A 13039-nucleotide genomic window follows, 5' to 3' on the forward strand; every position below is an offset into this window, starting at 1 on the left:
TCCTCTCCCAGAGAGCCATCATGTATAACAAATCATATTTTTATAAGATGAAAAATAAGAGTTCAATTGATCAATACAATGAAATATCCAAAAACATTCAATGTATAACGCCTCTGGACCTCCCACCTCAATAGAGGATAGGAATGTCCTATCATATTTCTTCTTTTGATTCTTGCTTGATCTTTAAAATTTTGTTATAATCACTTTTGGCTTTTTGGTGTTCTTTCCATTTACATGGTAGTTACTGTGTATATTGTTTTCTTGACTCATTCATTTTACATCAGTTCATTAGTTCTTTCCATGCTTCTCTATATTCATCACATAATTTTTTTTTTACAACTGACCTTGTAATATTCCATTACATTCATGTGATATAACTTATTTAGGCATTTCTCAATTGCTGAGTACTGTGTGACAGTCCTGACATAAGGAAATCCCTCCTGAACTACTTCAGTACTCTTATTGACCCTTGCTTTCTACAACTGGGTTCACAATGCTATCTTCCCAAGTCTAGGTGCAGCTGTCAATTGGTTAAGTTCTGGTCTGGGTACCAAGTTTATGTCTAAGCAAAGGCCCTGGGTCAGCCAAAGACCTGGGGAAAATAAACCCTCAGTTGGGTGCTGAAAATAACATGTTTAGTCAAAAACTTTATTATATGCAATGAAGAAAAGGGGGAACAGAAGAGAGGAAAAGGAGACCTTACATACAAATCAAGCAAATTACATACATTAACAGAATATACTTTGCATGAAGGTAACACTGCATTAGGAGATGCAGAAATATGGGTCCATTCATCAGTAAAGGGGTGCTCCATCAGGAAGGAAGGATATAATCTAAATTGTCCTTGTGAAAGTTGGGTTCTTATATTCAGATTTTAGGTAGTTTCCCTGGAATTGGCAAATTTATATGTCAAAGGATAGGACAAAATAGTAGGGGGGAATTATTATCAGTGAGAAAAAAACAAGCTGTTATATTATTTGGGGGACACAGTTGTACTAAGTCTCAAAAATGTTATGTTAATATTTTTCTGTGAGTATGTTCTATAAGCTTACAGCCTCCTTTAAAGGGAGACTGTCATAATGGCTTCGAAATCATCAGGCCCAATCTTATAAAAATGGTTTCCACACATAGATTCATAAGCTAGAACATCCCTTAAGGAGAGATTATCATGGTAGTGTCAAGACAACCATTGGGGTTTTTTTTATTATTGTTATAGTTTTTTATTTACAAGATATGTGCATGGGTAATTTTTCAGCATTGACCCTTGCAAAACCTTCTGTTCCAATTTTTCCCTTCCTTCCCCCCCATTCCCTCCCCCATATTGGTAGACCAATACATGTTAAATATGTTAAAGTGTATGTTAAATACAATATATGCATACATATCCATACAGTTATTTTGCTGCACAAGAAGAATCAGACTTTGAAAAAATGTAAAATTAACCTGAGAAGGAAATCAAAAATGCAAGAGGACAAAAACAGAGGGATTGGAAATGCTATGTAAAGGGACTACCATTGTTTATAACAATAAACATCTACTTTTTTGTTTATAATTTTTTGCTATTAAAAAGAAGTGCTGCTATAAATATTTGGTTATATAGAAAGACTTTCCTCTTACTAACAAATTCTTTGGGATATAAGACCAGTAATGGAATTTCTGGTTCAAATGTATGAATATTTTATTTGCATGATTTCAAATTTCTTTCCAAAAATGTTTGTATTATTTCACATCTCTGCCAACAATTTATTAGTGTATCTATTATTCTATAATTCTTTTAATTTTGACTATTGACTTTTTTTATCATTTTTGCTAATCTGCAGAGTGTGAGATAAAACCTCAGGTTGGTTTTATTTGCATTTCTTTTATTACTAGTAATTTAGAGGAGTCTTTCATGGGTCTGTGACTATTTTGCAGTTCTTTTGGTCACTCTTTGTTCATATTCTGTGACCATTTATCTATTTGGGAATGGTCATTAATTTTGGGGATATCTTACACATACATCTTATATACCTATATCTTGGATACCAACCTTGTCAGAGAAATTTGATATAAAAGTATTTTTCCCTACTCTACTCTTTCCCATCTCATCCTAAATGTCTTAAATTTTGTATGTAAAGAAGCTTTTCCATTTCCTCCTATGTTTTTTGGTGAATACAGAATAGTCTTGCATTATTCAAATTTCTTTTCCTTTGTATTTCAATATTTTTTTTTCCTGTTCGATTGTAGAACTTGTTTCTGAATTGAAGTGTAAAACAAATTTAACTACTATGTGTCTCAGAGTTTGTAGTCTTGGACTTTTTTCTGGGGGTGACCAATTTGTAAACTTTTTTCAATTGGTATTTCTTTTTTTTTTTTTTTTTTTTTGCTCAGAACTCTGGGTAGTTATTTTCTATTATTTTCTGCATTAGAGTATGGGAGGGTTTTTTGTTTGTTTGTTTTCCTTTTGTCCTATTGTGTTGTTCTAGGAGACTTATGATCTTTAGGTTGTCTCTACATGGCCTGTTTAAAAAATCAGTATGTTTTTCTTGAATAATAATGAGCATTTTTTTCTTTTACATTTTTTGCTCTTTTTTTTCTTTCACTTCTGTATATTTGCATTTACAATGTATTTTTTTCTCTTTTGGTTGATGATACTTGCCATCACAGATGCCAGTTTCCCTATTCTGCTTGTCATTTTTCTTTGCAAGTCATAAATTCTACTTTAATTCTCTTCTCTTTTAAACCAGTTAGGGACAGTGTGTTGTGTTTCCATGTTTTCCTTCTATTGCACAAGGTCTTTTACTTCATTAAGCACTGGATCATTTTCTTTTGTATTTTTTCTTCATAGATTCCCAAACTAATTTCCTTTATCTAAACGCCATATTTCCTTCTGTTCTTAATATTTCCTTGTTGTTTCCTTGCACAGTGACCTGTGGGTTGGCAGAAATGAACACAGTTCTATGCTGAGCCCTTTCTCTATGGCTTAGTGAAACGTTACACACTACCACTATACACATAGTATATTGTTTCAACATCCTATCTCATTTCTCCTGTTCTTCTTTCTTTGATCTAAAACTGGCAGTTCAGAACTTTACACTCAGATGGTTCAGGATTCTCTGCCACAGCAGGTTTCTGCTTCTGCAGGACTCCCACTATACTGTCTTGTCTGTCACAGGACAAGTGAACTTATATGATAACCTGGAGAGAGTGTCTCCAACGCACTGGAAAAAGGGAAAGGGGTACCAGAGGGTGAAGCTGGGTTTTGTTGCAAGACCATGTGTTGGGTCTTTGAGTTTCTAATGTAGCTTTACTGCCAGTAGCATGGGAGGTAAGGGGAGGATGTTGGGTAAACTCAGGGTAGACATCAGTTCATGGTGAAGTTTTCTGGAATCTTGAGCATGGGGGAACAGTTCAGGTTGTTTTATCTTTGATAGATAATTTCTTGTTTTAATGAGGTTTCAGCAGTTGTAGAGATCAGAAGAAATATATAGTCTCTTCAACCTCACTTGATACTTGATTTAAATCTTTCTAAATCATGGGATGTTCTGCATTATCATGAATAGCTAGCATGTATATAATGTTTTAAGGCTTGCAAAATGTTTTACATCTCTAAGATAACTGGAATATGCACAGAGTAACACCATGAAATATAATGGAAATGCCTTGGAGAAACTTGACCATACATCTCATTCTGAAACTAATATTGGTCTGTTAACCATGTGCTTAAGAGAAGCCTTTTTTGTTTGTCTGTGTAGCCAGAATTGGAGATGTGCTCAGAAAGACCAGAGCCAACCTGGAGTGTTTCTTTTTTTTCTGAGGCAATTGGTATTTCTGAGGCAATTAACCAACAAGGAATTGGTATTCTGAGGCAATCACACAGCCAGGAAGTATTTAAATGTCTGAGGTCAAATTTGAATTCAGGTTCCTGACTCTGGGGCTGGTGCTCTATCCACTGTGCCATGTAGCTGCTCCCTGGAGTGTTTTATATATATATATATATATATATATATATATAATTGTTTCAATATTTGTTTCATTGTAATCCTATATTTTATTTTATGCACTTAAAGACATTCTGAATCCTACCCAATTCCTTTTATGACACAGATATGGTGTTGATACTGAAACCAGATAGGGTCAAAACACAGAAAGAAAATAATAGTCCAATTTCCCTAATGAATACTGATGCAAAAATCTTAAATAAAATATTAACAAAGAGATTACAATCAATCGTTCCTAGGATAATACACCATGACCAAGTAGGATTTATACCAAGAATGCAAGGCTGGTTCCATGTTAGGAAAACTATTAGCATAACTGAGTATATCAATAACTAATTAACAAGAATCATGATTATTTCAATAAATGCAGAAAAAGCATTTGACAAAGTTCAACACCCATTTCTATTAAAAACACTAGAGAATATGGAGTTTTCCTTAAAATGATCAGTAGCATCTATTTAAAACCATCTGCAAGCATCATATGTAATGGGGACAAACTAGAGCCATTCCCAGCAAGATCAGATGTGGAACAAGATTGCCTTCTATCATTATTAATATTTAATATTGTATTAGAAATGTTAGTTTTGACAATGAGAGAAAAAAAAGAGAATAAAGAAATTGGAGTAGGTAATGAGAAAACTAAATTATCACTTTTTTGCAGATATGATGGTATACTTAGAGAATCCTAAAGAATCAACTAAAAAACTACTAGAAATAATTCATAACTTTAGCAAAGTTGCAGGAGACAAAATAAATCCACATAAAGCATCAATTGATTAATTCTGATGGATGTGACTCTTTCCAACAATGAGGTGATTAAGACCAGTTCCTGTGATGAAGAGAGCCATCAGTACCCAGAAAGAGGACTGTGGGACGTGAGTGTAGATCACAATGCAACATTTTAACTTTTTGTTATTTGCTTGCATTTTGTTTTCTTCCTAATCTTTTTCCATTTTGATCTGATTTTTCTTGTGCAGCATGATAATTATATAAATATATATACATATACTGGATTTAACATATTTTAAAAACATGTTTTATATTGGATTACTTGCCTTAAGGGAGGGGGTGGGAGGGAAGGGGGGGGGAATTTGGAACAAGATTTTGCAAAGGTCAGTGTTGAAAAATTATCCATGCATATGTTTTGAAAATAAAAAGCTTTAATAAAAAAGTGATTAAAATAAAAATTATTTTAAAAAAAGAAAAAGAAGAAAGCCAAAGGAATGTCTTATGGAGGGAGCTGAGGGTGGTGGGTTAACAATCAGACCCAAATGTCAAAACAATCTGTATTGGAATGGTTTAAAAAAAAAGACATTCTGAAAGAGACCCATAGACTTTACCACTCTGCCAAGGCCCTAATGAAAAAAGGTTAAGGACTCCTAATTCTTTTAACAGTCATCATATTTGACTTTTTCCAGTTTGAAAAGTTCCAAGAAGAAGACATCTACCACCTATGGAGGTAGCTCATTTCATTTTTATATAGTTACAATTATTAGGAAATTTTGACAGGCATTAAGATGAAATTTGTCTCTTTCTAATTTCTACCCATTGTTCTTAACTCTTTTCTTTGGTGGAATAGGTCTTCTAACCAAGAGATCAATTCACAGCCATGCAAAATAGTTTAAAATAAAATTTTATTGATAGCTTTTTAATGTTGCTTATATTTCCCAACATATAGGAAGCTATCCCTTACAACAAAGAATAAAGAGAGTAAACATTTTGGGAAGACTCAAAAACTTATAATATCCATATTAACACACAATGTTCCATACACTTAGACCTTCACCCCTGCAAAGATTAACTGACACATACTATCACTTAACTACTCAGGCACTTGAGACAACAGGTTCCAATATTAAAAGCTAACTTTTTTTTTGCATCCTTCCCAGAGCTTATTCTATGAAATCTCAGAATACAAGAGTTCCTTACACTGATATCTAGAAAAAAAAAAATTAAAGTGAAAAGCATTTTTAACTTACATTGTAAATATAAATAGTAATGTACACTTATCTTTTCTAGTGAAAACTTTTCATAAAATGGATTTTTTTCAAAATTGTAATTAGTTTATCATGATTATGAGATATGATTTTTTTTTTATTTAATAGCCTTTTATTTACAGGATATATACATGGGTAACTTTACAGCATTAACAATTGCCAAACCTCTTGTTCCAATTTTTCACCTCTTACCCCCCCCCACCCCCTCCCCTAGATGGCAGGATGACCAGTAGATGTTAAATACATTAAAATATAACTTAGATACACAATAAGTATACATGACCAAAACATTATTTTGCTGTACAAAAAGAATCAGACTATGAGATATGATTAAAACACGATTACAGGGCATCTGAAAAGATAATTGTTCTGAGTTGATTAGTTAAAAACACTTAATTTTTTAACGTTTTGGTCAAGTATACTTATTGTGTATCTAATTTATATTTTAATATATTTAACATCTACTAGTCATCCTGCCATCTAGGGGAGGGGGTGGGGGGGTAAGAGGTGAAAAATTGGAACAAGAGGTTTGGCAATTGTTAACGCTGTAAAGTTACCCATACATATAACCTGTAAATAAAAGGCTATTAAATAAATAAAAAAAACCACTTAATTGTTGATTACAATGTAAACAATTGTTTACAATTGCAAACATCTTCCCTTGTTTACAATTATTAAAAACATTTTGTTATTTTTTATTTTTGTATCTATGTATCTTAAAACTGCCTCCACCGCATTATACCTCTTATTGCCGTTGTAATAATTTACACCAGTTAGTAGATATTTAGTAGTGGCAGCCTCTGTATATCTTAAGCCAACCGCAGCGCATTATTCCCTTTACTGCAGTTGTCATAGTTTGCCGTAGTTAGTAGATACTTAGTCCTTGACAGCCTCTGATTACACTTTTCTTCTTCTCAGCACTCTGCGTTCCGTTATCGCGGGCGCCTGGCCGTGCCCTTGTCCAGCACAGCCCATCTTCCGGCTCCTCCTCACCTTATTCTTTTCCAGGGCCAGCTTGTCCTTTTCTGCCCACTAGTACCTTTGGCTTTCACGTAGCCCGGCCCGGGGCTGTCTGGTCCTGGACTTTCCCTCGCTAAGTACCTAGAACAGCTCCCAGCAGCGAGCGAGTCCTGCACACGGGCCGGCGTGGGTGCCTTAAAGGACGCCGGGAAATGTAGTCCCCTCCACGAGACACCGCCAGGCGGTTCCTGCATTTGATGCGCCATCCGGGGACCATAATTAGAACCTTTTTCCCTGCGACTTTGACGAGTCCCTCAAGTCTCTCTAAGCCTGTTTCTTTATCTGTAGAAATAGTGAGGAGGGGGTTAGTCTGCTTCACTAACTTCCCTTCTGGTGCGCACCTCCGTGGTTAGTGTTTTAGCTTGGGGAAAAAATCGTGGACATTCGGACCCTGGCGAGTCGGCACTACTCCGGACAGAGGAGGAAACTGAGGCCTCGCTCGCCCAAGGTCACGTGGTGGGCCGGCCTTTTCTTGGGCCTGTGCTCGCTCCGTGACAAATGTAGGCCTGTCTTAGTACTTTATGTAGCACGCAGTCTTATAAAGGCAATCTTAAAGATCACAAAAACGCGCTTCAGTTGAGGCAGTGCGACTGGGTCCGATGTCCAAGGTCCTCCCCCAAGGGAGCGGCTACAAACGGACATCGGCCCCGCCTCCAGAGAAATAACGGGCTCTACCACGTTGATAGTCCCGCCCACCCGCGACGCAAGCTCTCCCTATTGGCTTCGTTCTCCCCACTAACCCCGCCCACCGCCGCGCCTTGGGCGTCTTTAGTCCCGTTCCCCGCCCCCCAGGCCACTTAAGCGCACGCGCAACTTTTCTTTCCGCTTTCCGTCTTCCGCTGCAGTAGGAGCCATTTCGCGACGGGCTGCGCGCGAGTGGCTGTGTGTCTGTGGGGCCTCTCTGAAGGAACCGAGCCACGCGCGGCTTTCGGAAGAGCAGCACTTGGGGAGACGGGGAGGAAGACGGTAAGAAAGGGGAATCCCTCCCGCCTCCTGTCGTGGTGAGAATGAGTGGGCGGACACTGTTGTTGTTTTTTATGCTCCTCTGCAGTTACCGCTTTGTCGCTAAGCGCGGGTGAGGGGTGGGGGCTGGGGTAGCCTTCGCAGAGTCCCGGATGTTACTGTGCATGCGCGTTCTCGTGCCTCTGCGCATGCGCCGGCAAAGTACTTCTCCCCCAGTTCAGTGACTTTTTTTTTTACTACCTCAAGTTTGGTGAGAGCGTGCGTGTGTTTTGGGAATCGGGGACCTCTGCCGGCTACTCTTTCTTCCAGATAAAAAGCCCCGTGGTTTGTTTCCCATAAGCTCCTAGCCTCTGTAGCACACGCACAGTAACAAACTCCCGTTGCTGTGGTTGCTGTCACTTACCACTCCTCTCCAGCCTGGTCGGTGAGAGCTCTGGTCTGGTTTGCATAGGTAAATATGGCTCTCGACTTGCTTAAACAGCACAGCCAGCAGTAGATTTAGTTTGCAATGGGCCGCACTTACTTTGGTCCAGCTCTTTATTAACTTTGTGGCAATATTAGGGCTCAAAAGTCCTGTCCCCACTAGATTTGTAGCTAAGGGAAAACGATAGTTTAAGACTTGAGCATAAATTTTCTCTTTCTGTAACATAAGAAAGTCATATTTCTCAGGATTTTGAGATATCCATATTTTGGAGCCAGGTTTTTGGCATATTGTCTCTTGTATAGTGTAAAAGTCTTATTTTTGCCGAGGAAAATCTCTTATACAATTGGTAAATTCACAAACACGTTAAAAAATTAGTTTTTTGTAAACTGAGTAACAGATGCAAAGGCATTTCTTGATGCCATGTAGTTGAGTACCTCTCCTTCCCCCAGGGTATCTCAGTCAGGTATCCAATGTCTTTTAGAATAGACTTCTCAGGTGACTGCTTTACTTCTATTTATAATATAAAATGATGTACTATGAGTATCCTTTTTCTGATTTCGATAAATGTTTCTGATGACTCGGGTGTATGAAAGGACAAGATTTCTAGTATAACACAGGAGAAAAAATTTTAAAGCTATTCAGAATCTGTAGTTTATATACTTAATGCCCTAAATACAAAACTTGTACGTAGACATTGTCTTAAGCCTTAAGTTAGAATGAAAACATAATGAGGTGACACAAAATATTTTATATATACATTTCTTAAAATTTACCAAGTTTGTACTTTTTGTGTTAAAGTGCATCGTGAATGATAGTGATGGGCATTTGGCTGATGTTTTGAATTTATTTACATTTTTGACATTTTCTTTCTCAAGGTTTAACAAGACACATCATGGGTGACGTCAAAAATTTCTTATATGCCTGGTGTGGGAAAAGAAAAATGACCCCAACCTATGAAATAAGAGCAGTGGGGAACAAGAACAGACAGAAATTCATGTGTGAGGTACTAAAAGAATATGATTCTGATTTATGAGATCTCTAAGAAATAAGATTTAAATTTAAAGAAGGGAAATCCTATCTTTCCAACTATTTAAGAGAAATAGTTCAGAAGTGGGATATAGAGGGTAAGAGGGGGTTTCTACATGTTGAATTGTCAACTTAGAAATACTTAAATATTGGCTAGACACTTCCTTGTCTTTATCAGTAGGGTGGAACTAGGGAATTAAGACTAATGAAAGTGCAATTGGCTATCAGCTATATGGTAATTTGTTCTATAACCTAATTTGTTAGTTTAAGTACTCCTGATATACTATCTGCAGAAGTTTTGCTTTGTAAGATACTAAGAAAGTTTTCTTTTACTTGATTATTAAAATTTTGGTGTTAAAGTGTAAGAAGTTTGCTTTGTAAGATATAAAGAAAGTTTTCTTTTACTTGATTACTAAAATTTTGGTGTTAAAGTGTTGTTCAGACACTTTCAAGAGTGGATCTATAGATTTGCCAAGCATTGTAGAGACAAAGTTGGTAGAGAGCTATCCTAGAGATTAACTATTGTTAACATTGGCTAATATATAGATTTTTTAAATTAGTTCTTGAAGTAACTTTTTGTGTATGTGTGGTTTTTTGTTTTGTTTTGTTTTGGGTTTCAGGTTCGAGTGGAAGGTTTTAATTATACTGGAATGGGCAATTCCACCAATAAGAAAGATGCTCAGAGCAATGCTGCCAGAGATTTTGTTAACTATTTGGTTCGAGTGAATGAAGTAAAGAGTGAAGAAGTTCCAGCTATTGGAGTAAGTATAAAATTGCCATTTCCTAATTACGTGGCAGAAACTCTAGGATATTTGTCTACTTTTGAGGATTTAAAATTTTCCTTCAGATACTTTAGCTCACTACAAACAGCAGCAAAGGCTTGAACTAGGTCTCAAAAGTTTTTTGTTTGCTTCTATTTCGGTTTTTACCTGCTTTGTAATCTTGAGGAAATTCCTCAATTTCTCTCATTTATTACATGTTATCAAAATAATATTTATTAAGAGCTTCAAAATGAAAAAAATAAGTTAGTAAAATATATTTTTATCATAAATTAATAATCTGTTTTAGCTTTGGGGGGGGGGGGTTCTGTATGTCTGTTATACCTAATGTGGTTGGAAATAAGCATTTGTTCCATTCTCTTAAGCTGTTTCTTTTTTGCTGATACTTTCTTAAATATAACTTCTTTCCAGCTTTGTTAATATAATTGTCATCATCCTCCCAAACATAACTTACTTCCTAGCTTTCTCTCACCCAGAATAGAAATTTTGACAGCATTTTTTTATTCTTCACCCTCCTCACCTCCAAAATAGATTATATCTATTCAATATTTCCTATATCTTTCCTTTACTACAAGATCCTCCTATTCTGGCCGTTATCTCCTCTTGCCTTGGATTAGTTAATTGTAATAACCTCTTAATTGTTCTTTCTCCTTTCTAGTCCTTTCCTCATGTTACTAATCCATTAATCTTTCTCTGTACCATTCAGAGCTTGAATACAAGACAGTGATCAAAAGACATTTTATATTTTGAAATATTAGCAAGTAGATTTGGCTCTATCAGTGACATCAAAGTAGTACTTTAAAGAAGTTCTTTTATCATACAATAGATTATCTCAACTGAGTTCCCAAACCCCTTTATTTTATAGCAGTTGCTAACCAAGTTGAGGAAAACAGGAGTGTCCAGAATGTTAGTCTTCAACATACTGTACATATTTAACATTATTCACAGCAAATATAATGAGAAAACTTAAAATTTGTCATAAAAATTTATCACAAGAATCTTCTAAGCCAGGATTTAAAAGGATTGGCTATTTTTTTCTAAATTAAAGACACTTAAATTTATAGCTTTCTCTTCTGCAGATAGCACCCCCTGTTACTGATACAACTGACTCAGCAGAGGGTGGTGGTGGAAATTTACCAACTACTTTGGGAGGACCTCTTCCTCCTCATCTGGCTCTCCAAGCAGGTAAGGGTCATAAATTTGTGTCTGTATGTATCTTCCCTTATTGAAAATACTTCTTTCTCAGTATAGTTCTATTATTTAGAAAGATAATAGATAGAGGCTACATTTGTGTTTTAAGATCGTGAATTAAGGATTTTCTGTAAGATGCTTAGCATGATACTTAGTAATTTACTAATAGATCACTGAATGAGGTGGAAAGGATCTTAAAGATTGATTAGTCCAGCCCAAATTCATTACAATATTCTTCATCAAGTGGACAATTATTCCTCTATTTAGAAAGTTCCTACTAAATTGGAATGCCATTAATTCCAAAACAAAGTAACTTTTGAAGAACTCTCAATTGTTCTGTAATGTTGATCTAATTAACTCCTGTGGATTTAATTGCCATCTCTTTTGTCTTCAAATCTACTTAGCCTGCCCCAACCTTTCTTCCAATCCCAGATCTCCAAGGTATCTTGAATTGGCTATTCAGTAAACATTTTAAATTTAATCTGTCCAAAGCAGAATTTAGTTATCTTTCCTACCTCCTACCTTCCATTAACTATATAGGACAACTCCATCCTCCTAGTCAGTTCCTCAGGCTTGCAATCTGAGTGTCATCCTTGATTTTTCTTTTTCTCACCCCCATATTCAATCTCTTGCCAAGATCTGTCACTATCACCTTTATAACATCTCTTGAATATATACCCTTCTCTAACATTTCTACCTACCTGGTACACATTCTCATCACTTTACACCTGGACTACTGCAGTAACCTGCTAGTAGAACTGCCTGCTTCAAGTTTGTCTACAGTCCAGTCTCCATCTTCCATTCAACCATCAAAGTGATATTCCTACAGTGCAAGTTCAACCATACTCTGTAAACTTCAAATTGCCCTATTGCCCTTCAAATCAAACAAAATCTTCGTGTATAAAATCGTTCAGAACTTGATCCTTCCTACTTTTCTAATCATCTTATAACCCTCCCGCCCCCTCCAGATACTTAAGAGGTAAATTTAAATTCTCCAGGAAAAGTCTTCCCAGTTTTTTCAAACAATTCTAAAGTCTCTAGTTCTGTTACTACCCCAGTCATTCTCTTGATAATATTCCTAAATCTGTCATTATTCTTTCATACTTTATGGCATCTTAAACTCAAATTGCTTACCATGGGGCAGTCATGTTCTCAGTGTTGAATATATTATCTCAGATGTGATCTGATGGGAATTATACTGAGATTCTGAATACGGTGCCTATAGGGTACATCGTAAAATAGCTGTAGCTTTTTTGCTTTTATGTTGATTCACTAAGTGTTAAACTCATTTTTGAGTTTTGAGCACTTATTTTTTTCCCTCTAACAAATGGGATGTGGAAATTTACCTCTTTGAAATAATCTCAAGTTGTTTGTTACTTACTTGTATAATGGTTATCCTCAAAGTCTTATTGGAATTAAAACTTTGGGGACACCCCAAATGTTCCTGATACCATTTCTTCCCCTCTTACATTATAGTCACCTTTGAATTAATGCTTTTCTCTTCAAGTACCCGGTACTCTGGTGTCTGGCATGGTGATTTTCACATATAGGTAATTTTCTTTCTTCCCTTTCCATTTTGAAGGTCTCTTAATTAGATCGTCTAGATACTCTAGAAAAATGTCTGTCTTCTGACCTTTGTCAGGTGCTTTTCATTGTTGG

The 13039-nt window shown here is 36.1% G+C and overlaps 1 protein-coding gene across 1 annotated transcript in view; it reads left to right on the forward strand.

The window, feature by feature from the left end:
• The first annotated feature begins 7817 nt into the window (after positions 1 to 7817).
• The window catches only part of DHX9 (DExH-box helicase 9), a 46844-nt gene continuing 41622 nt past the window's right edge, over positions 7818 to 13039 (forward strand). The window contains exons 1-4 of the mRNA XM_003767493.4: positions 7818 to 7963; positions 9260 to 9387; positions 10031 to 10171; positions 11269 to 11374. Of these exons, the coding sequence (XP_003767541.1) occupies positions 9277 to 9387; positions 10031 to 10171; positions 11269 to 11374 (358 nt within the window). The 5' untranslated portion in view covers positions 7818 to 7963; positions 9260 to 9276. The remainder of the gene's footprint in view (positions 7964 to 9259; positions 9388 to 10030; positions 10172 to 11268; positions 11375 to 13039) is intronic.

Source organism: Sarcophilus harrisii, chromosome 4 (genome assembly GCF_902635505.1).
Source record: "Sarcophilus harrisii chromosome 4, mSarHar1.11, whole genome shotgun sequence".
NCBI classification, from domain to species: Eukaryota; Metazoa; Chordata; class Mammalia; order Dasyuromorphia; family Dasyuridae; genus Sarcophilus; species Sarcophilus harrisii.